Source organism: Bos javanicus, chromosome 11, assembly GCF_032452875.1.
Source record: "Bos javanicus breed banteng chromosome 11, ARS-OSU_banteng_1.0, whole genome shotgun sequence".
Lineage (NCBI taxonomy): Eukaryota > Metazoa > Chordata > Mammalia > Artiodactyla > Bovidae > Bos > Bos javanicus.
This window is the reverse complement of record NC_083878.1, coordinates 13,622,989-13,650,876: the sequence shown is the minus strand read 5'-3', so window position 1 is coordinate 13,650,876 and position 27,888 is coordinate 13,622,989. Positions and strand designations below refer to the sequence as shown.

The following is a 27,888-nucleotide window of genomic DNA, read 5'->3' as shown; positions in this document are numbered from 1 at the left end:
GCCAGGACTCGGGACTGAGGAGGGGAGACCTCCGAGGGGCCGAGAGTGGGGTAATGGAGGGCTAGGGAGATTTTTCACCTTCTGTCCCAGTCTAGGGGTGCGATCCCGCTTCTGAAGGCCTCTGAGCCGCAGGGGCCCCGGGCCTTTGCAGCCTACCTCACTCAACCCTCACTCTCAGCCTCACTCGACTCTCCCGGCTCCTGAACCCGGCTATGGGTCTGCAATCAGTCTTTTCTCCCCGGAGAGTGTAGACCGTCCCCTTGTCCCCTGGCTTCGCTGTCTCGGGTTCTTTTACCACTCTTGGTCTTGCTCCGCCAGGAGCGCCGGGAGGGGCTATGTTCCTGAGTGTGGGTGGAGGTATGAATCTGAGGGGTGGGGGCCACTGAATCCCAGGTCTCAGCCCCCAGCCCCAGCCCCCTACCCCGCCAAGTACTCGAGCAAGGCCAACCTCCTGTTTTCTGCTCGGTCTCGCCGGGGTCGCCTTCCTGGAACACTTTGGTTATTGATTCCGCTGAAAGAGCCGGAGTGAGAAGACTGCGCTTCCCAGGGGACGAAGGGAGTGGGGAGGAGAGCAGGCTGGCGGTTACGGGAGGGAGTTGATAAACTTTAGGAGGGATGCAGGGCGTTCCTCGGTACCCTAGGGCCTCCTCGGCCTCCCTCTGCCAGGCTCGGCGTGCGGCTAGACTAGGGGTGGAAGAGGAGGCCCGACGACCCCCCACCCTCAGCGCAGCTCCCTAGCGCCGCTGGGAGTCTGAGAACCCCGACTCCGGCCCAATCAGCAGGGAGGGGTGGGGCGGCCGGGCGGGGGCGGGGCCGGAGAGGGAGGAGTCGGGAGGGGGGAGCGTGGGGCGCGGGGGGCTCGAGGGGCGGGGAGGCGCAGGCTTGGCCAGCCCAGGCTGGCCAGGCGGTGGCGGAGGCGGCGGTGGCGGCCGGCATGGGCGATGGGGGCACCGAGCGCGACCGCGGCCCCGCACGCCGGGAGTCGCAGAGCGGGCGCGGCGGGGACGGCGGCGGAGCAGAAGACTCGACCGCTGATGCGGGCGGCCGCAGCCCCAAGGAGATTGCCGGGACCTCCGACTCCAGCCCTGCGGGCTCCAGGGAGAGCGGCGCCGACAGCGACGGGCAGCCGGGGCTCGGCGAGGCAGACCACTGCCGCCGCATCCTGGTGCGAGGTAAGGGGACGGCTCGAAGCCCTGGCCCACTGGACTCCCCTCCCTTCCCTCACCCGGGCCTCCGAGCTCCCTGCAGCCTCCACCTCCCAAGTCCTATATTCATTCAGACGATCGTCGTCCAGTCATTCATTCAACAAACATTATTTTGAGCGTCCATTGTGTGCTGGACATTGAGCTGAGTGCAGGGGACAAAGCGGCGAGCGGTACGGAAGAGATCCCCGTTTCACTGCCTTGAGATGCTCAGCTCTCCAGTCTCACCCGGGCGGGTTACCGTGGCGGGGGCCGCGATGCGAGTGCGGGATACGGAGAGCCGAGTCCCCGCCCCGCGACCCTCGCGGCGGGTGCGAAGAAAAGCGTCACGAGCGCTCCGCGGGGTCAGGGCGAGGAGGGACCAGCGCCCGGAACCGCGGGAGGAGAAGGCCCGGCTCCGCTTAGCTGCCGGGCGCCTCCCAGCCCCGCTTCCCGGTCCCGGCCTCGCAGGCGCATGGGCTGCTCCCGGGAGACGGCACCGGAACGCAGAGGGCGGCGTGCGCCGCGCTCGCCCGCCGGGGCTTCGCTCTCGCGGTTCCCACTTCCTCGCGGCGCCTGGGCCCAGCCGGCTCTCGGCGCGGCCTTCTCACGGCCTGGCTTCTCGCGTCTCACCGATTCTCCCTCGCCCTTCGCCCTCCTCTCTTCTTTCCCGGCCATTTCCCTCCGCCGAGCTCGCCTTCCCTGCCTTCCCTTCCTGCAAGAATCCGAGTGCCCGGCTCTTGCTGGCTTCCTCGCTGCGAGGCTGCGGCTTCCCCGGCCCCTAAAGCCAGCCTGACGCCCAGCTCGCCTTTCGCCGGATCCGGGCCTCGCCCAGCGAGATAGGAGAAGAAAGGGGATTCCGAGGTCTTGCTTTAAGCCTGTCCCTAGGCCGCGGCGAAACCGGAGGTCTGTTTCCCCCACCGTCCCAGAGTCCCGGACTGGGAGACCCAGTGGAAAGAGGCCATTCGAGGGTAACAGCTGCCCCCGGTTAATCCCGCTGCCTTTTTCTTGCCCTTTCTTTTTGATCGCTTCTCTTTCGAGCTTGAAGGCCTAGAAAGAAATCAGTCGGAGCTGATTTCCTCGGCCACCGCCTAGGGAAGGGAAACCAGCACTAGGACCCCCGAGTTTGATCTGGACTGGGCTGTGTGTGAGCTACCCACACACAGACAGAAACATCTTGGCCTGGTCGCTCACAGCTTCCCCACAGCTGCTGAGTCTGGGTGACTCTGGGAATGGGGGCTAAAGGTACAGCTTGGAGGCAGCCCAGTGTGAAGTTGCCTGGTGGCCATCCTGGACACAGACCTGGGGACCCTGGTCTTCAGGAAACACAGGAAGCTCCAGGCCAGGTATAGTCACTCAGTGCCGTTCTGGGTCAGGCTCTGGGGGTCAAAGGACAGAGCATGGGGAGGTGGTCCCCAACCAACAGGGATTCCAACAGGTGTGTGGCCCTCTTGGGCACTTGGGATCAAATTAGATCCATTCCATAGACTGTGGGGTGTCCTGTGTACAAGGCATTAGCAGCCAGTTTGGAGTTCCCTTAAGGAAATCTGCAAGACTTCCAGAAACAGAAAAATCAGCCTCCTAAACCCACATTCCCAGGTTAAGGACACTCACCACCTCACATTCCATCTGTGGGTTTTTCATTTCCTTCTGCCTGAACAGTTGTGGTTCTGTGCCCACCTACCATCCCTTCTGCTCTAACTCCAGGCAGATGGAATACATTTTGTGTCTGCATGCGATGACAGATAACTCCCAGATGTTGAGTCATAGAAGGTAGGATCAAAAATGATACCCTCCAAGAGCCCACCCACTCCAGGAGCAATCCATGGACCCCCTGCTGGATGCAGGGCAGCTAGTGTGCACTGTTATCTGCAGTTTTCCAAATTCATGTGGGCAATACCGCAGCACCGTTACACTGAGACAACATAATGAAAAGAGAGCACAGAGGAGGTACTTATGCTCTTAAAAGAAATAAAAGGTAAATGCAGGGCCTACATAAATCTCTCTGTCCTTTTCCATTTAACGACAAGGAGGTTATTACAGGCCTCAGATATCAGGGACGTCATTTACCGCTAATCCCTCCTAGCCAGAGTCACCTTCGTCACTCCGGGCCCCACTGGGCCCAGGGCGGAGGCTCTGTCAGATGAAAGGCCCTGCACTGGCGAAAGGAAGTTCAGGGCACCCTGGTCCCTCGCTGAATGTCCCTCCAGTGTGCTCTAAACAGACAGTACATTTTGCCCTTGACCTCCGAGGATCTATCCTCCCAAAGTACCCGTGGAGGAAACCATAAAATGGGGGAGAATAGGCAGTTAGCATGTCCATTGTTAGGTTGCTGGCTGGGTGAAGATTCTGAGAAAGAGCCCTTCTTTCTCTGAGTCTTTTTTTCTGCCTCCTTCCCACTCTGCCCTTGCTCCCTTGAGGGCTCCACCCCAAAGTAACAGACCTGTTGAGGGAGTCCCAAGATGCAGAGGAATAAGAGAAAGGCTTGGTGCTGGAATTACGTGAAGTTGATTTGGAATACAAGTCTTACAGCCCTTTGAACTTGAACTAGTTTCTTTGCCTCTCTGTGACCCAGTTTCCTCATCTGTACGAAGAAAGCATAGCTCTTCCCTTGAGTGCCATGCTCAGGGTCAGAGATGTTGTCTATAAAACTCCAAACAAGCAGCGGGATCTCCATAAATATTCTGTGGAATGAGAGGGGTGGGAGCTCCAAGGAGACTAAAACTGCTTCAGGCCATGGGCCTCGTTCCTCAGAGGCCTCCCCCACCGCAACCCCTGGCCCCAAAGGCTGTGTAAAGCATTCAGAGGTGAGCAGCCAAGGGGACGAGGACTGGCCGACAAAAGGAGGCCCAGTGCCACCTTGCAGACCACACAGTACGGCCTTCCCCAATCCCCTTCGAGGAACCCTCACACAACCAATCACCGAAGTTTCCCTGCCTCTGCAAAATGTGGGTCAGGGAGCCAGGGAGGCCGACCTGCTACATCCCCTGCCTCAAAATGGAGGCCGCTTCATGCCACACTCGGGCACAAGCAAGGCACCGAGATAACGGGTGTGCACAACAGGCACACCAGACACTCCACTGAGGACACAGCTAGGCGTCCACAGGGGCCCTAAAGCCACTTTGGCTGCCCCGTACCTCTGCATGCACAGCCCTTTGACTAGTGAGGGAAAGGGGTGGGAAACCCTTTTGTTTTATATTAACATTTGGAAAAGACAAGCCACGGGGAGGAAGCAGGTAGAAAGAGAGCCGCAGCTCCAAGTTCGCTGCAGCCTGAGTGGTACTGCCTTTTCGGTTGAGCCGGGATCCCTGCAATCAAAACAGTGGGGACACGTCTCACCCCAAACTCCCAAACCTCACAATCCATGCTCATATCTGCACACTCAGATGCACTTAGATGATTCTCACATGGACCCGGAGTCAATTCAGCAACGCTTCTGGACAGATCCCGGAATGGCCATCCACCAGCCTCACCCACCCAGCAGACGTTATGAACAATGCCTAGAGCTGGTCCCAGCTCACCCAAAGCGTCCCTCTGACCTGCCAGTCTCAAAACCCCAGTCGGGCCTCCTCAACTCTGCACTGCCACCTAGGCCTGAGTCAGGCAGAGTTCAGAGGTGCCCCCAGTACAGTCCTGCACCTTGAGACCTGTGACACCCTGGGCCTGACTCAGCACCCCTCCTCTGGTAACAGGCGGGCAGGAAAGCTGTGGGAATCCTTGGACTGAGTGAATGACTACCCCCCTCACCCCTGCAGCACCAATACCCACTAGCAGAAATGTTTTCACCTGGGATCCTGATGGATGTGCCCAGGGCCTCTGGCTGTGGCTGAACAATTCCCTCTGTGGGTGTGAGTTTGGTGCAAGGGGTGATTGAATTTAGCGGCGTCTAGCCCCCTGAGAATTGAGGGCAGTACTGGACCCGCGCTGCAGAAATGTATTGGTGGAAATAGCACAATGGCATACACCAGGCAGAGCCGTGGACGCTGCAGACATGTTTGAAAATGCTGGGCAAGGGGCCAAGCCTTTTGGGGGCTTGAGCTAGTAGCAACCCAGGGAACAGACAAACCCCTTCTGCAGCCAGGTCTGGGCTCAGCGTTGACCAGAATCACCTGCTTTCCAGTTGGATTTACAGCAGTCCCTGGACCCAGGATGACTCGACCTGGACCAAGCGTCCTCACCCCCCACCCAAGGCATGGCAGCTCCACGAGGGCACACCTGCCACCCCACCCCCCCACCCCCAGATGGGGTGTCTTGGCAATGGAGTCGGTGACCCAGAGTGTTTATTGGAAGGAGCCGCTGGATGGCAAGTTCCTGTGTCTGGGCCCTCCGGGCACCAGACCTTGGGACTGGAGCCTCAACCTAAGTCTGTTAAGAGAAAACTGAGACCATTCCTCCCAGGCAGTGGTTGAAAGCTTTCAATGATTCACGCAGGAGATTGTGCTTTGGGGGTTTTGGTTTTAGTTTTATTTTGGGAGCTTGTGGGGAGTATTAGGTTTCTTTTTTATTTTCCTAGGATTGTTTTCGTTTTATGTTTGTCATGTTTTTCATTTTGCTTTGTTTTTGGCCGAAGGACGCACATTCTCAAGGCCGGTCTGTGGACCCTATCATTTTGGGTCTTTACTTTTTACTTGTTATTCATGCTCCCACCCCACCCCACCCCCCCCCCCCCCGGCCCACACATACACACACACACACACACACACGCAGAAGCAGGTCTTGCGGGCACACTTTCGTTTTCTGGGATCTGTGAAGCGCCTTCCGGGGCTCCTCGGGTTCTCAGCCAGTGCTGCCGCCCGGGGTGGTCTCTTGAACTCGGGCGCCTGTGGACCCGTGGCCAGCATCCCGCGCGCAGCAGACACACGAGCGCGCGTGCGCGCGCCTGAAAGGTCAGAGCTCCTCGGTGGCCCCCGGGTGACCCAGCCGGGCAGGGAGGCTGGGACAGTGGGTGGGTACTGGGATCTGGAGAGGAGGGAGCGGACTGCTGCAGCATGCGTCCCTGGACTTTTGTTCGGCCGCACCAAATACGTTGAGTCTCCACACAAACTGCGCACCCCGGTAGCGAGACAGGGCTTCTAAGGCTCGCGTTGGCTCGACGCCATTTCCTCAATTACCCCGACTCAAGTCTGGGGCCAAGGTAACCAACCCAAGCTCCCTCTCAGTTCGCTCTTTGATTTGTATTTTAAATGGACGGCGAAGTGGGGCACGGTATAGGAAGCATATGAATTTTGTCTTTATTTCCTGTTTGCTTAGTATAAACTAAAGATCGGCCTGACCCTCCTCGGAAAGTGGGTAGCGGTTCCCGGCAGTTCAGCCCGCGGAGTTGCGTACCCCAGTGTGAAAACCTCTGACAGAGGACGCCGGGGCGAGTGGGCCGACCCAGGATCCCCGGGACCCGGGTGGTCTGCGCGCCTGTTTTGCCCCGCTCCGTCCGCTTCCAGGAGGGGGGAGGTTGGAGGGTCTCAGCTAGGGGTGCCAAGGTGGCAGTGAAGAGGTGGCGCCAGGACGCAATCTGGCCTACAAAGCCGAAGAGTGGGCGAACCTGGAAAAGCCAGGGCTGCGAGCGCGGCGGGTCAAGGATGGGGCGGGGAGGGGGCGCGACTGTGAGACGCTACTGCCACCCCCAACCCCAGTACAATCCTCTGACCCAACTCACCCACGTTTTCCCATCATCTTGCCCTTCGCTTGCTAGTTGATTGATTCCACAAACATTAACGAGTACCTACTATGTGCCAATGGAGTAGGAAATGGCACCCCACTCCAGCATTCTTATCTGGAAAACCCCATGGACAGAGGAGCCTGGTGGGCCACAGTCCACGGGGCCGCAGAGAGTCGGACACGACTGAGCGATTGAGCAACTACGTGCCAGACCAACATGGTAGGGCTGCTGGCGCTGACGGCCAACCGAGAGACCATTTGGAAAGCGGGGACATGCGAGGTTCCTGGCCCGCCGGGGTGGCGGCAGGGCCTGAGTGGCGAGGGAGCGACGTAGGCGAATAACTCAAGGAAGGAGGGTACTGGAGCCGGGTCCCCTAGACGCCGCGCAGGCACCACGTAGGAGGTAGACACCGCACCCGCCAAACCCTAGCGATCTCTCCAGACGATTCCGTGTGCGTACAGTAGGCACTCAGTAAATATCTGCCGAATGAATTAGAGGAAGCAAAACCAACCTCGTGTTTCACTAGGTAGGAGGCCGCAACGCCCCTCCCGGGGAAGAACGTCTGGGCTGCAGTGACCTCATTCTTTGACGTTACAAAGGCGTTCCTTACATGAAATGGTGATGATGCCAGAGCACAGAATAATTGTTAAAATAGAAAGTTGACGGCGCCCTATTTTTGGAATTTTGTGCAATCGTCAACTTCGGGGGCCACGGAAATATAAAACCCGAAAAAGCTCAAATGTGGTTCTTTTTACTCGTTCTTCTTTTTACTCTTTCTTTGGATCCCCAGGGCCGCGGAGGCAGTCTGGAGGCAGGCAGCGTCTGGACGAGGAGGCCGGGCAAGAGCAGGGCCCGGAGGGCGGTAGTGAGCCTCCCGGTTCTCCTCAGCTGCTTGGGGGAGGTTCCGCTGCAGAGCCAACCAGGGAAATACTAATAACTAGGTAAATCTGCGCCCCTTCTCCCCGCCCAATTCACAGGCCCCAATTCCTTGGTTGGAGCTTGAAACAACGGGGTAATTAAAGTTAGGTTTGTTATGTTCTGTTTGCCCCACCGCCCACCGCAGAGCGCTGGCAGCCAGGGCTCGACGGGTGGAAGACACCCAGCGAAGAACGTAAGACCACGCTCACAAAATAGATGGGAACAAAACAGGTAGAGCATTTAAATTCAAAAAGCAGTATGGGGACTTCCCTGGTGGTCCAGTGGTTAATGCAGGGGGGATACGGGTTCCATCCCTGGTGGAGTAGCTAAGATCTCACATGCCTGGTGGCCTGCGAAAAAAACAAACCAAAACGTTTACAGAAATATTATTGTAACAAATTCAACAGACTTTTAAAATGGTCCACATGGAAAAAAAAATTAAGAAAAAAAAAAAGGAATACGGTCTCAAGGTTTAAAAAAAGTGGGGGCGGTAGAAACCTCCCGGAAATAGCCACCATTCCTAGTTTCAGGTGTGCTTCAGTAGATTTCTCCCCTCTTATATACATATTACATAAGCTGTCTTGCAACTTACCATTAAAAAAAAAAAAATTTCAACCCCCACCCCCAGGTCATCTTTTCCGCTCAGCCGTTTCACACTGTTCCCTTTCTGCTCAGTACTCCTCTGGAGGAGGAAAGCAGATTTTCGTATCCTCTAGAAGGATGTTCCTGTTCTCCTCTGGTACATCGAAGCTTTGTAATTGTGAAAAAGTAAAACCAATCTAAATATCCAACAACAAGGGACTGGTTAAATAAAATTTTATTATAGCTGCATAATTATAGCTGCATAATGCAGTTGTTAAAAATAATGAAGCACTTCTAGATGGAAAGATATTTATTGAATAAATTTTATCAAATGAAAAACAGCAATTTGCAGAAAATCTTACTTTTGTAATATATAACTTACATATTAATTTTTTTCAATTACTGGGGAAAGTTTGAGAGCTTGAGAAATGAACTCCCAATGCCCACGTCTTGAGCCCTTGAGTGTTTCCTAAAGATAAATTCCTAGAAGTGGAATTGCTGCTTCAGGTCAGAGCTGCAGGTGGACAGCCCTCCAGTGTCATAGTAAAGTTGGTCACTGATCTCTCCATTCAGAGCCTGCAGTCTTAATGTACAGTGATGAGATATTGTTATTTTATGATCTTTTCATTAAAAGCTTGATTGAAAACTCATGTGGAAAAAAAGAGGTACACTCTACAAATTTTCAATGTGTTTCCTTTAATTTTAAAATAGTGATTCATTTGATTCAAACATCAAAAAGTTGTTTTAAGTACACATGAGAAATCTCTTTCCCATCCTTCTTCCCCATCCTCCAATTCCCACTGGGCTCAAAGGCAGCCATTATTTACTGCCTTCCAATATGTTATTCCAAATCATGTCTATGCTTCTGTAAGCCAGTACATTATTTTTTTTTCCTTTTGCTTGTTATGCATATGGTGGTATCTATATATATTTTCCTGCACCTTGCTAATTTCACTTACCAATGTATCTTAGGGTATAAAGAACTTCTGTTAGTTTTTTTTTACAAATGCATAGTATTCCATTTCTAGAGACTGGGTAGACCAGAATGTATGTTATACTACCTGTGCCTTAATGGTAGACATTTAGCTTTTCTCTTATCTTCTGTTATTATATACAATGCTACATTAAATATGCTTGTTCCTTGGTCATTTCCACATGTATGGGTCTTACCTGTCAGAGAAGTTCCTGAAAATAGGTTATTGGGTCAAAGAGTACCTGTGTTTGTAATTTGCAAGATAATGCCCAAGGGTCCTCAATAAGATGGTACCTACTCCCCTTAGCAATGCCTGAAAGTGCTTGTATCCCCAAGTCTTGCTTTCACAGTTCACACTTTTTATCTTGATAGATGTTAAATTGTTCTTTCAGGGGAAGAAAAGTTTAGCAATTTAGACCCCCACCTTTGTCCTCTCCCCATATTAGAGATTATATATCTTACACATCTTTGCTAAGAAGTTCCTCAGTGGCATTTTAATTTTTATTTTTTTGATTATCAGTGAAGTTGAGCATCTTTTCATGTTTATTGGCCAGTTGCATTTCTTCTGCTATCTATTAATTCATTTCATGTGACCATTTTAATTTTCAAATATTCCTTTTCTTATTGATTTGTAGAAATTCTGTATTGTGGACAGTGGTTCATTGCTTTCAATATATGTTGCAATTTGGGGGGTTATAAATTGTCCTTTAATTTTTTTCTGATGTCTTTTGTTTTCTGAACTATAAAATCTCTTTCTAATTACAAAATCAATCCGTGCCATTTTGCTATATCATGTAAAAGTTGCAAGTTCTTCATTTCCCCCACATAATACACTTCTACTCCCAAGATGCAATCTCCCAAACTTTCCCTAGACATTGAAAAACATAAATAAGTTATAGATTGCAAGAGGGTTTTTTTGCAAACTTCTTTTCTTCATTTAATAGATACCTTTCAATCTAGAACTGCCTTATTATTTTTAACAGTTGCATAATACTATATTATGCAGATACAATAATATTTATTTAACCAGTCCCTTGGTGATGGATATTTAGGATGGTTCTACTTTTTCACAATTACAAACAATGCTTCAATGCTTTGTATCCTAATTTGAACAGATTTATTAAAAAGTCTCATGAGACAATACGAAAAATATGAAAATAAGTGAGGCATTTTATTATATTAAGGAATGGTTGTTAATGTTTCTAATTGTGACAGTAGTATTGTGATTGTGTTCTAAAGATACTTATAAAAGGATTTATTAAAAACATTAATAAAAATCTTTCTGGATAAAAATGTTTATAGATATGGTGACTGGGATTTGCTTAAGATTATAGGGAGATAGAAGAGCTAGGATTGTTACTGAGTTTATAATTGTTGAAGCTGGAGGATAGGCATATCACAATTCATTATACTTTCTCTCTCTCTCTTTTTCTCTTTTCTCTCTTATTTTGTATGTTTGAAATTTCTTATGATAAAAATTTTAAAATAATAAACATCATTCCACATATATCTGGTATGCATATAATTACAGGGTAAGTTCCTAGAAGTGAAATTTTAAAATCCAAGTATCAAACACCAAAATGTACTAATTTATATTCCTGGAGATTGTGTATAAACATACCATTTCTCCCCCATATCCTCCCAACCCAGGATGTACTTAGTCTTTTAGAGCAAAATCTTTTAAGTGAAAAAAAATCTTGTTTTATTGGTGTTTTTGATTACTAGTCAGGTTAAGTGTATTTTTATATACTTATTTTTCATGTTTATTTCCTCTTCTGTGAATTTTTCATTCATATGCTTAGCCATTTCTCTATTGACTTACTCATTGTTTTTTATAGTTGTAAACTATTTATAGACTACATAAATATATAACATATATGTAACATATGTAAACATACAAATATACACATATTTTAGTATATAGAAAGAAAATGATCCCTTTTTCTGTGACATGTGTTGCAAACATCCCCAGATCTTTTTCATTCTTTTTTCTTCTTTTTCTTTTTTTAACCTTGCTGTGAATTGGGTTTTTTTTTTTTTTTTTGACTCAAATTTTTTGGGCTTGTATGTTTTAGGTCTCAACTAGGAAGTTCTTCTCCAACCAAAGGTAACAATATTACATATATTACATGTTATATATATTTAGAATACTCTTTAATTTTATGTTACAAAAATTCAGTGTATGTTACAATTTTTGAGTTTATAATTTATCTTTTATTTTTTGTTCTCATGTCTTTTTATTTCTGAAGTATAAAATATTCTTTTAATTATAAAACCAATTCAGGCTGAAATGAAGTGAAAGTTGAAAACTCTTCATTTACCCCACCCAAGGTACTTCACTCCCAAGATATAACCTCCTAGACTTACTTTAGTAATTGAAAACATAAATATGTAAGTTATATATTACGAAAGTGGGATTTTTTGCACACTGCTAAAATAGTCTGCAGAGACTGTGACAGTCTTTGCAAAACCAAATAATAAAGAAGTACATGAAGTAAGATGGGGGAACTCTTTGCTTCCTGACCAGCTTCCACTCCACAGAGTAAACAGAAGAGAGAGGTGTCCATCCTGCCAGGTTTAATTCTGTATAGGTATAAGCACGTATGCACACACACACACACAGTTAGCTTTTACCTTTTGTTCTTTATAGCACTGGGCTTGTACACACAAACGTGTTTTCACGTAGCAGTATATGATGGACACCCACTCAGGTCAGTATATGAAGATGCACCTCATTCTTGTTCATGCCTACATAACAGCCAAAGGCATGCCTCTACTGTGGCTTCATCAGCAGCGTTGCTATTGATAAACACTCAGCTTTTCCTCTCTCCCACCCCTTCCTACAAACTGCTACGAACAGTGGCTCTTTATGAAATACACAATATTTCTCTGGCGTAGAAACCTCTGTAAATTTTCTGAAACAAAAGAACTATACATTTTTAAATTTAGCTAGGCATTGTGAAATTGTCCTTCAAGAAAAACTTTTCCTCTATTAACCTGTATTCTCACCAATGGAGCTTGAGAAAACCTATTTTCGTTCACCTTTGCCAGTACAATTTTCCCAGTCTGATAAAGTATCTGAAAAAAAATTTATCTCTTTTCTATTCTAACTTTCATTTTCTCTAAGTCCCTCTGAGCGTATTTTTCCATATTTATTAGCCACTAGGATTTCTTCTCTTAGTAACCCTTTCATATAATTTGTTCAGTTTCCTACTGGACTGCTTGACTTTATTCGTTAGACCATAAAGGCTGTGTGTGAACTAGACATTAGGCTGTTTTGCATGTATTATTAATATTCTCCCAATCTGTTACTTTTGTTTTAACTGTCTCTCATCTTGCCGCAGTTTCTTTCTCTAGGTACTCAAATCTGTTGTTTATTTTTTAAAACTCGTCAGTGTTTTTATTCCACTTTCAGAGATTTATTTATTAAATCTAAAGTTCTAATCCATCTTATATATATTTTTGCATGCACTGTGAGATAAATGTCTTTATTCCAGATGATGCACTAACTGTCCAAAAGCCAGGTCTTGAGTAATCTTGTCTTTCCTCCAGCTAATCTGAAATTTCATCTTGATAATATCGCAGTTCCTCATATAGGCGTGGATTTGCTTCATAACTCGTGTGCCAGCATCACCAGTTTAGTTGCTGTAGATTTGTAATATATGTTGCAGTGACAGTAATGCAAGAATTCTATCCTTATTCTTGCACGTTTTTCCTCACCTCTTCTTCCATTTCAATGTTTCCAGTAAACTGGAGAATGAGGTTTTTTTATAAGGAATTTTCATAGTGATTAGATTTCATTTGTAGATTAAGGCAGAAAGGACATTTTTACATTTAAAAATCAATGTGTTAACAGCTTATCATGTAAAGGAACTACCTGGGTGCTACCTGGATGAAGTCTGGGTAGGACTTTGAGGGGGTTTACTGGGAGAGGTAGTGGGAGAGGGTCATTTTTAGTGCTGGAGGTCAAGAGCATTAGCTATCTGTAATCAGGCAGGAGTCACCACCTCTCCCATGGCAAAGGATCTTTGGGCGGAATTCACTCTCCCTGGTACTCCTGAGGCTCATCCCTCTTTGAGGAGACCTGAAGGAGAGCAAAACTCAGCCTTCATTCCGCTTAGACTCATGCATTTCACCCTAACAAGACCCTACCCACCTAGAGGCCCTGGAATTAAGCTGTCCCTCCTTCCTGGTGCCCCCAACACACACAACTCCACCTAGAAAAGCAACAATTCAGGGAAGAGGGCTCTGTCAGTAGGAGGGACTAGATTTTGCTGAACGGACAACCTCAAATCTCAGAGGTTTAACAAAGAAATATATTTCTAAGTCACTTGATAAGTCCATCACAAGTGGGCAGGGGCTTGTCTTGGTACTCAGAAACCCAGGCTGATGAAGCTCCAGCTTGGCTTCTGCCTCTGTGACCATCCCAGTAGAGAGAAGGGGAGGTGGGACATCAAGACCTGGCTTTTGACATGTTCCCTGAAAGTGACTGCATCCCTTCCTCTTGACTAAAACAAATCGTGTGGCCATATCTGATTTCAAAGGGCAGAAAATGAATGCAATCCTACCGTGTGCTTGGAAAGAACTGGAAACACTGGCGAGCAGCATCCTTGGTTTATCCATTAGCTTGACTTTGATGAGCGGTCTCCTCTGCTGGTCCTAGCTAAAACAGCAAGCACAGAAACACTGACTATTGGATGTTAGCTATTTGGAGAAGGTCAGAAACATCCCGTTGTTTTATTTTCTTCACAGTATTTATCATTACATTACGTATTAGATTTTTTGGTTTTGTTTTGGTTTGGTTTTATCTGCACTGGGTCTTCCTTGGGGTGTGTGGGCTTCTGTAGTTGCAGTACTCAGGCTTAGTTGCTATACGGCACATGAGATCTTAGTTCCCTGACCAGGGATCCAACCCACATCCCCTGCACAGGAAGGCAGGATTCTTAGCCACTGGACCACCAGGGAAGTCTCTACATATTCATTTTTTAATTTATTATCTGTCTCTCTCCCCAGTACAAGGTCTACAGGAACAGGGACCTTGTCAAATTTGCTCATTTCTATATCCTCAAACACAAGAATACTATTTGGCACATAGTAGGCATTTATTACAGCTTTCCTGGTGATTCAGACAGTAAATAATCTATCTGCAATGCAAGAGACCCAGGTTTAATCCCTGGGTCAGGAAGATCCCCTGGAGAAGGGAATGGCAACCCACTCCAGTATTCTTGCCTGGAGGATCCCACGGACAGAGGAGCCTGGCAGGCTACAGTCCATGCGGTAGCCTGGACTCAGTCGGTCCGACTCTGCAACTAACATTTTTTACATTTATGTTGAGTGGTTGAATATACATAGTTGTTTTATTTACAGAAATGGGATAGTACTACTTACTTTCTTTCACTTAATGTCAGTTTATATGGATACTGTCTCATTCTTTTAGCTACATGATATTTTATAAAATATGAATGGCATGAATGTATCATCATTTGTTCATCTGTATCCCTTACGGGGAACACTCAGGATGCCTTCAGATTTTCAACATTTTGAATAATGCCACAGCAAATATCCTGATGTATATCTTGGAGCACATGAATCTATGCTTAAAATAAAATTGCTGGGGCAATAGTTATGTGCTTCTATAAACTTGACAATTGCAGCCTTGAAAGATTGTGACAATTTATGGTCCTACCAGCAGTTCACAGGAGTGTAGAATCACCAACAGTGCATCTTTGCTTTATTAATCTTCTATTAATGTCTCTCCGATCTTATGGGAGATAAAAAATTATCCATTGTTGCTTGGACTTGCATTATCCTGATTACTGTGAAGCTGTGTTCATCTTTTCACATATTTATTGGCCATTTGGATATCTTTTCTGTGAATAGCTCACAAAAATTACTTGACCATTTTTTCTATTAGACTATTGCCCTTTTAAAAATAATTACTTTTAATTGTATTTTATATATTCTGGATATTATTTGTTTGCCTTTTAAAAAAGATTTTCAATTGTGTATTTTGTATTTTATCTTGGTTTTGATGCTTTTATCGTATAAAGGTTTTAGATGTAATATAGTTGAATAACATCCTTTGTTTTTCCTTTACAGTCCCAGTTTGCATATTGCTTGGAAAACTCTTCCCAAGCTTAGGATTAAAAAACTGCTTTTTATATTTTCTTGTAATGCCTTCATCATTTTATAGTCTACAATTTGCTCTCTATTCCATTTGAAACATTGTTCTTTATGGTGTGAGACACGAATTTAACCTAATTTTATTCCAAATGGATAATTTATGGTCCTCAATCTACTTAAATGCATTGAGAGACTAGACATATAGAACGTTCCCTTTATCATAAACTCTGTCACTCTGTATACATGGCTCTAGTTGTATACTCCTTATTTCATTTTTTCCCAATATTCAGTAATTTGAATCCCACCATTACCATTTCTATTATATGCATGTTTCATTTATTTACTTAATATTTTAGCAAACAACAACAACAAAACATGCCAAGAAGTTAGAATGATGTTTTGTCACAGAAACTGACAAATCTGTTTGTGGAAAGAATATTTTATATTTTCAAATGAAATGTCTACTTTTGGCTTCATGCTCAGTATGTAAAATCGTAGATTTAAATTTGTTCTAGTAAACACTAAAATAACTGCATAACTTTTGAAATGACAAAGATTTGTTTATGTATCATTCTAAATCATCTTACAAACTATGAGTGAAATGCAGAGGCACTTGAGGAGCTGCTATTGTATTCTTTCCACAAACAGATTTGTCAGTTTCTGTGACGAAACATCATTCTAACCTCTGGGCATGTTTTGTTGTTGTTGTTGTTATTAATGTCTTATTTTGAAATAGTAAGAGAATCACAAGAAGTTGCAAAAATGGTAGAAAAGCCCTATATACCTGCAACACAACCTAGCTTCTCACAATGGTGACATCTTATTTAACTATAATACATGATCAACATCCAGAAATTGACATTAATTCAATATAATTAACCAGGTTCATGACCTTCCTCAGATTTCACCCATTTTTTGCATACACTTTTTTCTTTATATATAGTACTGTGACATTTTATTACACTTACAGATCCATATAACCACCACGGCAATCAAGATTCAGAACTGTTTTGACGCCACCAAGAAACATCATCCTTTGTAGTCACAGTCTCCCTTCCCTAACCCCTGGCAGCACATCTGTTAGCCGCCTCTACAACTTTGTCATTTTGATAATGTAATATAAATGGAATCATACCGTATATAATCTGAAGCGCTGCCTTGGGTTTTTTCACTCAGTGTAATTTAATTGAAGATGTATCCAAATTGTTGTGTCTGTCTATAGGCATTGCTGTACCACGGTTTGTTTATCCATTCACCCATTGAGGAACACCTGGATTGTTCCCATTTGGGAGCTCTTACAAGTAAAGCTGCTGTGAATATCCCCCTGTAGGTGTGATGTGAACCTGAGATTTCATCTCTCTGAGTTAAATGCCCAGGAATGAGATTACGGGGTTCCATGGTCAATATAGGTTTACCCTTTTAGGAAACTTTCCTAAAAGTCAGTTTCCAGAGTGGCTGCACCATGTTCCATTCCCAGCAGTGATGAACGCGGCATCTAGTTTCTTGGCATCCTCACCAGCCTTTGGCACTCTCACTCTTTCATTTTCGCTCCTCTAATCATTTTTCTCCTGGTTTTCATTTGTTTTCTCCTGACGGCGAGTGGTGTTGAACCTCTCTTCACGTGCTCATTTGTACGGCCCTTTGGGCTTCCCTGGTGGCTCAGAAGGTAAAGAATCTGTCCACAATGCGGGAGACCTGGGTTTGATCCCTGGGTTAGGAAGATCCTCTGGAGAAGGAAACTGCTACCCACTCCCGTATGTGGCCTGGAGAATTCCATGGACAGAGGAGCCTGGCAGGCTACAGTCCAAGGGGTCGCAAAGAGTCGGACATGACTGAGCGACTTTCACTTTGGGGATATCTGGGGACAAGTCTAAGGTGCTTATTCCATGCTGCTGCCTGTCCTGGCCCTGTGGAGGAGGGCTGCCCTCGGCTGCTTCCTGAGGCAGGAATGCCCCTTTTAGCTCCCCTACAAGGAGGAAATGAGGAGAAGGGCTGTATGGTTTGACATCAGTGGTCAGGAGCAAGCTCAGGGCTTCAGGTGGGCTCCAAGAGGCTCACCCGGAAGAGGATGTGAAGCTTCCAGCACCATATATGACATCCATCACCCTTTCTCCTCTTCACACCCCCCAAGATACTTGTAATAAAAATCAGTGCCTTTGGAGATGGGTTCATTGGGTGTTGTGAGGAAAGTTCTGAGCCTGATCTCACAATTGGAAACACTAGAACCTGAGCAAAGGGGACCCAGTCACAATGGGGCCACAAATATTAACCCCCCATTTTGAATGTAGAAAGGATTGGAGGGGGGAAGCTTGAGTTGTCCCAAAAAGCTGGATTCTACCAACCCGCCGAGAGCAAGGCTCCCATCCCTGTGCTGCGTCCTGCCCAGTGCCCTGGAAAGGCCAGCCCAGTGCTGGGGGAGGACAGCCTCTGGGCCATGACTGCATCCCCAGGCTCACCTTCTCCCTGATGGTTGACTGAGAACACGAAGGTGTTTGAACCTCTGAGATCGGGGGTATGACCTGTGAGCCGAGCCAGGAGCCTATGAAGAGCCAAAGTGCGCCCTGGAGTGGGACTGCCCTGTGTGATCCAGTGCATAAAAACTCACCCTGCAATGAAGGAGACTCGGGTTCAGTCCCTGGTCGGGGAACTAAGATCCCACACACCACAGCTAAGACCCAATGCAACCAAATAAAGTACATCCTGGAGGAGGGAACATTAACTGGCCCTAGTAGGAGGTAGGCAGAACCAGTCTCATAAAATATACTACAGGACTTGGAGGGAGAGATCTCAGTTTCACCCTTTAGAACAGGGATTCTAAAACTAGGTTCTGCAGTCTTATGGCTCACAAGGAGCCTCATGACAGCACCTGCCAAATGCAATTCCTTTCCTACATCTTCCAGGGCAATGATGAGCCAGTCAGAGGATTCCATTTTCTACCCATGACGTCTATAACCTATCTCTTCACTATAACCTATTAATTGAATCACTAAGAATTACTAAAAGAGGGTATTCATCAAGTAAAATGAAGGTGTTTCTAGAGTTTTTTAAACACTGTCAGTATGATCTTAGGTAGATACTTAAAATGTGTACCTCCATTTCCCCATCTCTAAAATGGGGATAATCACAATTCCAACTTCACTGAGACATGGGGAAGCTTTAAGCACTTAAAACGGTGCCTGGCCCAGAGCATGCATTGCAGAGGCGTCAGCTATTACTATGAGCGGCCAAGGCTGCTAAAGCTTCTGACCATATTGCAAACTCTCACTGTGTATGCCTTCTGGAGAGGGGTGGAGTTCCTACAACCCTGTTACCTGTGCCTGATCTTCCTTTGTAATGGCAAATTACTGTGAGTTTAGCTTTATTATTATCAACAGCATGCGTGGGGGCGGGGGGCGGGTTTGGTAAATCCCAGGTGGCACAGTGGTAAAAAAAATCCGCCTGCCAAGGCAGGAAACACAGGAGATGCGGGTTGGATCCCTGGGTTGGGAAGATCTCCTGGAGTAGGAAATGACACCCAACTCCGGTGTTCTTTCCTGGAGAATCCCATGGATAGAGGAATCTGGTGGGCTTTGGTCCATGTAGTTGCAAAGAGTCGGACATGAGCACACATGTGGAATTTGATGGTGCATATTTCCACACTCTAATTTTTGACATAAACTTTTCTAATAACTAGATTTGAAGCCATCAGTGTGTGTGATTCAAACATGGATCATCTTTGCCTCTGTACTTAAGGCTGATATATATATTTAAAATCCTCCCTCCCACCTCCAGGAAATTTTGCTTTAGCTGAGTTTTTTTAAGTGGAACTATCTGGCAAATGTTAGCTGCATGTTTTCAACCTCTCTTAAATAGGCTTCAAAATATTGGAGATGCCATGCATGGATGACATTGGTCCAGGGACCAGGATGGTGGCCCTGCTGTTCAGGACTCAGCACATAGGGAATGGCAGAAACTCCCCCTCTGGAAGGCACCCCAGCAGCTTGATGTGGTGGCAGTGGTCCTCAGGCTCCTCCTGGGGATCCCAGCTCCACCCTACAACAGCGAGCCTCTTCAGGGACCCCAGGAGAGTCTGTGGATAGAGAGAGCACCCATCCATACCACACACACACCCACAGGGCTTAAGACCTGGCTCTGGACATCTCCTCCAGTAAGCCTTATCTGATTGATCATATCCAATTCTAAACCATCCTTTCCTCTGCTCTTGAGGACTTGGTATTTTCTCTTTACATTTGTTTCTTATTCTGCCAAGGAAGAGAACCCTGGCTGAGACAGAGTGAGTCCCTTCTGCCCAGGCTGGATAATAAACCTGACGTTTGTACTGAGGCCCATTCACATACATATACCCATTAGATACAACGTACTGCATTGGGTGATTGAGGAGGCTAGCCCCAGAGAGGGTAAGCAACTTGTCAGAGGTCACACGGCCCGGCCCAGAACTGAGGAGCTTCCCATCTGATCATGCTACCTCTTTTTTAATTTATTTATTTAGTGTATTTTGGCTGCACTGGGTCTTTGTTGCTATGTGCAGGAGGCTGCTCTCTAGTTGCAATGCTCAGGCTCTCATTGTGATGGCTTCTCGTGTTGTGGGGCACAGGCTCTAGGGTGCCCAGGCTTCAGTAGCTGTGGCCCACAGGCTTAGTTGCTCTGAGGCATGTGGAATCTGTGTGAACCAGGGATCAAACCTGTGTCCCCCACATTGGCAGGCAGATTCTTAACCACTGCACCACCAGGGAAGTCCCACACAGCCTCTAATTAAGATGTTCATTGGTGGGTTACATCCTTAACTAGTGAACTAATTTGCCTCCTTTCATGACCCCTGCAGATGCCAAAGGAACCATCCGAGAAATTGTCCTGCCCAAGGGCCTGGACCTGGACCGGCCCAAACGGACCCGCACATCCTTCACGGCCGAGCAGCTCTACCGCCTGGAGATGGAGTTCCAGCGCTGCCAGTACGTGGTGGGCCGTGAGCGCACTGAGCTGGCCCGCCAGCTGAACCTCTCCGAGACCCAGGTAAAAGGGCAGGGCGAGCTTGCTCCACCGCTACCCTGGCAGTCCAGGAGCGCCCTGGGTTGTGAGGCCTGTGGGCTGCTGCCCGGAAACCCAGCTTTGGAGTTCAGACATCTATTAGGGAAGAGTTTAAAGTTACTGGTAAACCAGAGCAAATAAACACAGTGCTGACAAGAGAAAGTTGGCATTTGCCAGTGGGGGTGGGGTAGTGGGGCACTTCTGGATCCATCAGGCCCTTTGGATGGAATTTAGGGAAAGGCCAGAGAGATAGGAGAGAGAGACATTCAAGATGCAGGGAGTGGCTTAAGGGGGTGTTTGCCGGTGCAGGAGGGAGCCTGCAGAAAGGCATGGGGCAGGGCTGGCTTGCTGGGAGCACAGGTTCAGGAAAGAGATGAAGCATTACAAATGGGGGTTGGGGACCTCTTGTTTCCACATTCTGGGCCTTTTCCCACCCTCCCTTCATCCCAGTGAGCCTTAGAACCTCCTGTTGGAGAGAAAAGGTCTGAACTCCCCCTTCACCCAGGTAGGGCTTGGCACTTAGCAGTGGTCTGCCCAACCCAAAGGAAAGACTTTTGTAAACTGAGCACCTACTCTGTGTGAATGGAGGCATTTCAGACTGGTGGTGGTGGTTGTTCAGTCACTCAGTTGTGTCTGACTCTTTGTGACCGCATGCACTACAGCATGCCAGGCTTCCCTGTCCTCCGCTGTCTCCCAGAGTTTGCTCAGACTCACGTCCATTGAGTCGGCGATGCTCTTTAACCATCTCATCTTCTGTCACCCCCTTCTCCTGCCCTCAATCTTCCCCAGCATCAAGGTCTTTTCCAGTGAGTCGACTCTTTGCATCAGGTGGCCAAAGTATTGGAGTGGTATTATTCAAACTAATAGATCTAAATAATAATGACAGTAGTAGTGGGAAATTCCCTGGGGGTCAGTGGTTAGGACTCCACACTTTCATTGCCGTGACCTGGGTTCAATCCCTGGTCTGGGAATTAAAATCCTGTAAGGGTGTGCCGTGCAGTGGTGGTGGTACAAAAAAGTGGTAGTAATAATAATAAGACTTCCCCAGTACTTATTGTGCCAAGGCACTGTTCCAACTTAGTTATGTTAGCTTGCTAACCCCTACAACCCTGTGATTGTAGCAACCAGGAATATCCCATTTTACCCAGGAGAGGTTATTATGCCCAAGGTCATACAACGAATAAGTTCCAGAACTAGGATTAGGACAAGCAATCTGGCCCCTTTATGCTGCCTGTATACTGGGCAACCATGCTGGAGCTTGTCAAAAAAAAGACTCAGAGACTCTAAGTCTAGCTACAGGTAAAGAGCTTGAAGTACCAATAAATGTATCAAAAGGGCCAAACCAGGGCGCATGAAGGGAAGAGGAGAGGAAGGAGAGGAGAAGGAAGCAGATGGGTCTGGGGAGGATGGGGGAGGCTCTCCTCACACTGCCCGCTGCCGCCCTGGCCTTGGCACCCCCACCCCACCCGGCAGTGAGGTCAGGATTGCGGCTGGGAGGGCTGCTGTCTTGAAAGCCGCCCCTGTAGAGTCCCAAATGGCCCAGCAGGTGGCCTGGGGCGGCTGGGCCCTCCCTCCAGCTGAGCTCAGCTGGGCTGGACAGCCAGGCTTTGTCCAGGAGGCCTGCAGTGGCCAGGCGGGACAGAGCTCGTAGAGGAAGTCAAGGAGACCCCCCAGACCAGGGTCTGAGGTGTAGGCATGGGGTCCTCCTCCTGTTTAGCCTACTTTCCCTTTGCCTCACGTAGTTTACCCCCCAACTCCCCCCTCTGAAACTTTCTTCGCAAGGGCACCTCAGATGCCCAGGCCAGCAACTCCTCCTCAGTCCTCATCCTTCCCTGCCCTGCCAGTACAGGCCACCTTTATCTGTTCTTTAAGGTCAAAGCCAAGTCCCTTCTCTTCCAGGAAGCCTTCCTCAGGCTTCTTGACATCACTGCAAGACCTGTTCTACATGGCTTGACCTGTAAAGTGTGCTGTGTGTGTGTGTGTGTGTGTGTGTGTGTGGTGTAGTGTGGTGTGGTGTGGTGGGCACCTACCTGTATGCATTTCCCCAAAACAAGAATGTATTTGAAGGGCATGTCTGCTCCTCAGGCCTCCTTGGGGAGCCCAGCACACAACTGGGCACACCGTGGACCCGCAAAGAACCCTCAACCAGCTGATTGTCCTCACCAGCCTCCTGCCTCTTCCCCTGGTCCTGGAGTTCGGCAGACAATGTACAGTATTACTAACACTGAGAGTTTCCTGTGTGCCAGGCATTGTTCTAAGTGCTCGATGTGTTCTAACTCGTTTAGTCCTCACCACAAGCTCGTAGAACAGGTGTGAGGTTTTTCTTCTGACACCACTTCTGACACTATGTGGTATGTTCCCACACCAACAGCAGCCAGTTCTCCAATACCAGCTGGGAGTCCGACAATACAACTCAATTCAGGTCTGACCTTAACTCCTGGAGGTAACACCCACGCTATAGGTTATGACCAGCTATACAACGCGGGTTCCCACACCCTCTCCTTAGATTTGATAAATTGCTAGAATGACTCACAGAACTCAGGAAAACTCTTTACACTCTATTTACTTCTACACAGGTATTTATTACAAAGGATGCATGCATATATGCTGTGCTAGGTCATCTCCGACTCCCTGTGACCACTTTGGACTAGAGCCCAACAGGCTTTTCTGTCCATTGGGATTTTTCAGGCAAGAGTACTAGAGTGGATTGCCATTTCCTGCTCCATGGGAAGAACCCACGTCTCTTGCATCTCCTGCATTGGCTAGGTGGATTCTTTACCCACTGAGCCATCAGGGAAACCCCATCATAAAGGATACAACTCAGAAATAGGCGTACAGAAGAGATGCGTAGAACCAGGTATAAAGGGGAGAATACATGGAGGAAACGTCATCGTTCAAGAGTCTTTACGACCCAGTCTCCAGCCTCACTGTGCTTTCTGGAGGGAAGGGAATGAAAGTTCCAACCCTCTGATTACAGGTCTTGTCTTCTGCGACCAACCCCCATTCTAAAACGAGGGGTCCACCCTGAGTCACCTCATTAGCATAAACTCAGGTGCGCTCAGAGAGGGCTGGTTATGAACCTCAAAAGGCTCTGGACCAAGAACCAGGGACAAAAACTAAGTGTACTTTTTTTTTAGTACAACAGAATGGCTCTTTATTATTTTTATATTAAAGAGAAGGAAATGGAGGCACACAGAAATTAAATTACATGCTCAAAATGTAAAGCAGGCATATTCATTAATTCATCTAATTTTAATAAAAAGTTAGCTGAATTTCAGGACTTCCCTGGTGATCCAATGGTTAAGACTCCAGGCTTCCACTGTAGGGGGCGTGGGTTTGATCCTTGCTTAGGGAACTAAGTTCCCATAGGCCACACGACGCAGTCAAAACACTAAAAAAAAAAAAAAAAAAAATGACTTTATGAGTAGTATTATTCCCATTTCAGAAAGTTGAACTCAGGGAGACTAATTAACTTGCCAGGTTTATATGGCTGGAATTCTCAGCATGTTCTCCCATGCATGTGCGTGCATGCTCAGTCACTCAGCCGTTTCCAACTGTTTGTGCCCCCATGGACTGTAGCCCGCCAGGTTCCTCTGCCCATGGGATTTTCCTGGCAAGAATACTGGAGCAGGTTGCCACTTCCTCCTCCAAGGGATCTTCCCAACCAGGCCTCAAAGCCGAGTCTCCTAGGTCTCTTGCATTGGCAGGTGGATACTTTTGGGCAAATATATCACTGCCTGCCTGCTGCGTACCAGGTGCTGTTCTAGGCAGGCCCTCCCCTCCCTGTTACACCCAGGACAGGATAGGACAGGAGCCCCTGTGAAAGCTCCCCGTGGTGGCTGACGCCCTGTTGCTGCCGCTCCCTTCGTGCCTACTTGCCCTGTGTTTGCGGGGAGTGGTCAATCTCTCTCCTGCTGCATCTTCAGGGTCCCGAGGGAAGGAACCATGGCCTCTGAGTCTGTCCTCCCCCTCCAGGTCAGAGGTAGGAACAGGGAAGGTGAGCAGTACACCTCACACGAGTGTGGGCCCCAGAGATTTCATGTTTGATCTCTGCCACAACCCAGGTATTTTTGTCCTTATCTTAAAGATGAGAACTGAAACTGAAGGGTCCCTGGAGGTGGTGCCTGGCTGAGAACCCAGAAGACTTCCCAGCAGGGGAAAGGATTACAGTGACACACAGAGCCACGTCCCCAAGAATCTGGCAGGACCTCTTCCTGGAGCAGTCAAATTCCAGTGTGACCAACAGTCACATCCTTCAGCCAGACTTGGCTGAGTCGTCCTATTTCCTTGACTGCCCTTCACTGATATCAGCTTCAAATGTCACCTCTTTAGAGGGGCCGTGTTTGCCACCCCACTGATAACACACTGCCTCCCTGCCTCTCCTCTCCTTATGGTGCCCCCTTTCTCTCCATTGGAGTACCCAAAGTGCCAATCCACAGCTGTTGTCTGTGCATACCAAGTTAATGCAGAAATGGAGCGTACGTGTTTAGAAACATACAGAGCAGTTTTTCTGATGACTCACTTTAATTGTATTTTACGAAAGTATTGGTCCACAACACATTGGAAACATTAAAAAGTGACTCCGCACCATGAATCATTTGAGATGCTGCTCAAAGCACTCACTGCCACCGACAGCCACACCTGTTTGCTTGTATTTGTTTTTTATCATCTGTCTCCCCCTCGACCCTGCCCACCCTACATAGCAAGGATCCTGCAGCCTAGAACAGTGCCTGGCACATGTGCTGTGCGCGCTAAGTAGCTTCAGTCGTGTCCGACTCTTTGCAACCCCATGGACTGTAGTCCACCAGGCTTCTGTGTCCATGGAATTCTCCAGGCAAGAACACTGGAGTGGGTTGCCATGCCCTCCTCCAGGGACTCTTTCCAACCCAGGGATTGGATGCTCAGTCCACATCTGCTGAATGCATGAGTGAGTGAGTGAATGCAGGAATCAACCTCAGGTAGATCCCCTAGCTCCCTGGTCACTTTCGTTTATCGAAAAGCAGTCCAATCCTGTTGAAAACATCCAACTCATATGTATTTCAGATCTTTTCTTCTCCCCATTCCTCCACTCAGAGCAGGCATGACCCACTGCTGGAGGGACGTGCAGGGGAAGAGCCCTCTAGAAAGTCTGTAGAAGGGAGGGGGGAGTGTGCTACCCCTCCCCCACAGGGGCCAGGAGGGCAGGGAGGGTGGCCGCTTAGGGCCTGAGGAGCCTTATGGCCAGAGGCCTTGGCTGGAGGGTCGGTTGCTCCCACAGGGGCCTGGTAGGCATCGTCCCAAGCAGCCTCAGCTCTGCCCTAATCCTGTGCCGGGCCAGCCTCCCGGCCCTGCTCCTCTCCCGCCACCTCTCCTTCAAGTTACAGCATCCCGTCTGTCCTCCCAGGCTGGAGGACACCAGCGGGTCTCTCCATGCCTCTACTTCCCAGCCCCCCATTCCATGGTCCCCTGCTGGCACACTGCCCAGCCAACTGCCAGCCTTCCGGAACCTCCCAGCCAGGAGCAAGGGAGCCTCTCTGCTCCTGGGGACATGGATCTGGGTACTCCCCAGGCTTGCCAACTGGGGAGTAACTGTCGGTCCCTCCTCCTCAAGACTCCCAACCTGCCTCCTTAGGGGAGCACCCTGTCCTTCCCCAGAGAGGAGAGAAAAATCCCATCACCGTGAGGGGCCCGCAGAACTGACCACTGAGCTCGCCTGCCCCCTAGCCTTCCTTTCCTTCTGCAGATGAGGAGGGGGTTGGAGTGCTACGTGCCAGGCGCCTGGTGCTGGCAGAGGGCAAGTTCTCCTCTCATCAGCCTTGAGAAAGGTGTCTGCTCTTTGGTGGCTCCATTTAGGATGTGGGGTACTTGGCACTGCTCTGTCCCCGGTTTGGGGAGTGTGGCCATTGGAAGTGTCCCTCACCATCCTGACATGTCCTCTTATACTCGGTGTTATGTTGAGAGGTGCTTATAGGTGATGGGGTGGGAGGGGCTGCCGGGATGGCCAGATGGGCTAGGGAGCTCCCTTCAGAGGTGGGCTAGGGGTGGGGGGCAGGTGAGACAGGAGGAAGTGGGGGTGGCTAAGACTGAAAACCATGTGGGCCAAGAGGCGAACCTCACCTGCACCCTCCCTCCATCCAGGGGTCAGGGTGGCTAGCCATGGAGGGGTGCCCATGATTTGGGGGGCCAGGGTCTCTTGCTCCCTAGCCAGGCTGATGGCGGGAAGATGCTGGCGACAACCTGACTGCTCTTCTTCCCTCTCTCACTGCACCCCTGCTCCCCCCACTCCCTGTCCCCACTTTGCTCGCCTGTGCCCCTCCCTCGCGGACTCCCCTCGCCTCGCTCCGCCCCAAGGTGAAGGTCTGGTTCCAGAACCGCCGCACCAAGCAGAAGAAAGACCAGAGCAGAGACCTGGAGAAGCGGGCATCCTCCTCGGCGTCCAAGGCCTTCGCCACCTCCAACATCCTGCGGCTGCTGGAGCACGGCCGGCTGCTGTCCGTGCCCAGGGCCCCCAGCCTCCTGGCGCTGACCCCCGGCCCACCGGGCCTGCCTGCCGGCCACAGGGGCACCTCCTTGGGTGACCCCAGGAACTCCTCCCCACACCTCAACCCGCTGACCTCGGCATCGCCCCCACTGCCGCCCCCTCCGCCGGCGCTCTGCTGTTCCACCGCCCCGCTCCTGGACCTGCCTGCTGGCTACGAACTGGGCTCCTCGGCCTTCGAGCCCTATAGCCGGCTGGATCGGAGAGTGGGCAGCCCCGGCGGCGGTAGCAAGAAGGCCAGCGCTTAAGTCTCCATCCCCTGCGTGACACCGAGTCCCCAGGCACAGCACCGCCCCTGCCTCCTGGGCCCAGAGACAGAAGGGGCAGCCACACGCCCTGCCCCATCCCCCCCCAGCTCAGAGACTCTCCAGTGGACAGCGTTGCGTGTGTGTGAGTGCAGTGTGTGTGTGTGTGTGCCTCTCACTGAATAAAAGGAAAACGATGACAAGAAGGGAAATGGAGTCCCCACAGCACGCCACTGCCTCAATCCCCTCTTGCTCCTCCAGGGGAGGTAATCAGGCTACTGGTCTCCCTGACGGGAGAGGCAGGAGCCGGGGCCCTGTTCACAGCTGGGGAATCTGGTGCCCACCTGACTCCTGCTCCCAATTCAAGCTCCCACCCAGGTGTTTCAACTCCCATGGTAGCACCATCCATGCTTTTGTTGGTAATGTTGCCCTTTGCAAGCTTCTCTTTCACACGTGTACTCTAGAGGCGGAATGTCAAGTCCTTGGAGAGGGTGACCAATGAACGATGAGACGAGGATCCAGAAAGCCAGAGAGAGGGCATCACAGGTAAACCCAGGCAGGATCCCACATGCTTTAAAGGACCTGCCCATCACAAACACCCCAACTTGAAGTACTTCAAAATTTTTTTCTTGGTTAAATAAGACACTTTTGTTTAACCTTTTAAATTT

The 27,888-nt window shown here is 48.8% G+C and overlaps 1 protein-coding gene and 1 long non-coding RNA gene across 2 annotated transcripts; one reads left to right on the top strand and one right to left on the bottom strand.

The window, feature by feature from the left end:
* Positions 1-460: 460 nt before the first annotated feature.
* On the top strand, positions 461-27,432 carry VAX2 (ventral anterior homeobox 2). The gene is made up of 3 exons (XM_061431981.1): positions 461-1,172; positions 20,256-20,443; positions 26,789-27,432. Exons 1-3 carry the CDS (start codon positions 935-937, stop codon positions 27,221-27,223), a joined length of 861 nt encoding a protein of 286 aa, XP_061287965.1. The 5' UTR covers positions 461-934; the 3' UTR covers positions 27,224-27,432.
* Positions 7,568-17,697, bottom strand: LOC133256851 (uncharacterized). Its single transcript, XR_009739316.1, has 3 exons — positions 17,492-17,697; positions 13,879-13,973; positions 7,568-8,105 (listed from the first exon to the last, which is right to left on the bottom strand). It is a non-coding gene; the product is annotated as an uncharacterized LOC133256851 (long non-coding RNA).
* Positions 27,433-27,888: the final 456 nt, after the last annotated feature.

Excerpts from the sequence above, each read along its gene's own strand:
- VAX2 (XM_061431981.1), top strand. The coding sequence starts at position 935 with ATGGGCGATGGGGGCACCGAGCGCGACCGCGGCCCCGCACGCCGGGAG. Across the intron at positions 1,173-20,255 it reads CCGCCGCATCCTGGTGCGAG|ATGCCAAAGGAACCATCCGA; the intron begins GTAAGGGGACGG and ends TGACCCCTGCAG. Across the intron at positions 20,444-26,788 it reads TGAACCTCTCCGAGACCCAG|GTGAAGGTCTGGTTCCAGAA; the intron begins GTAAAAGGGCAG and ends CTCCGCCCCAAG.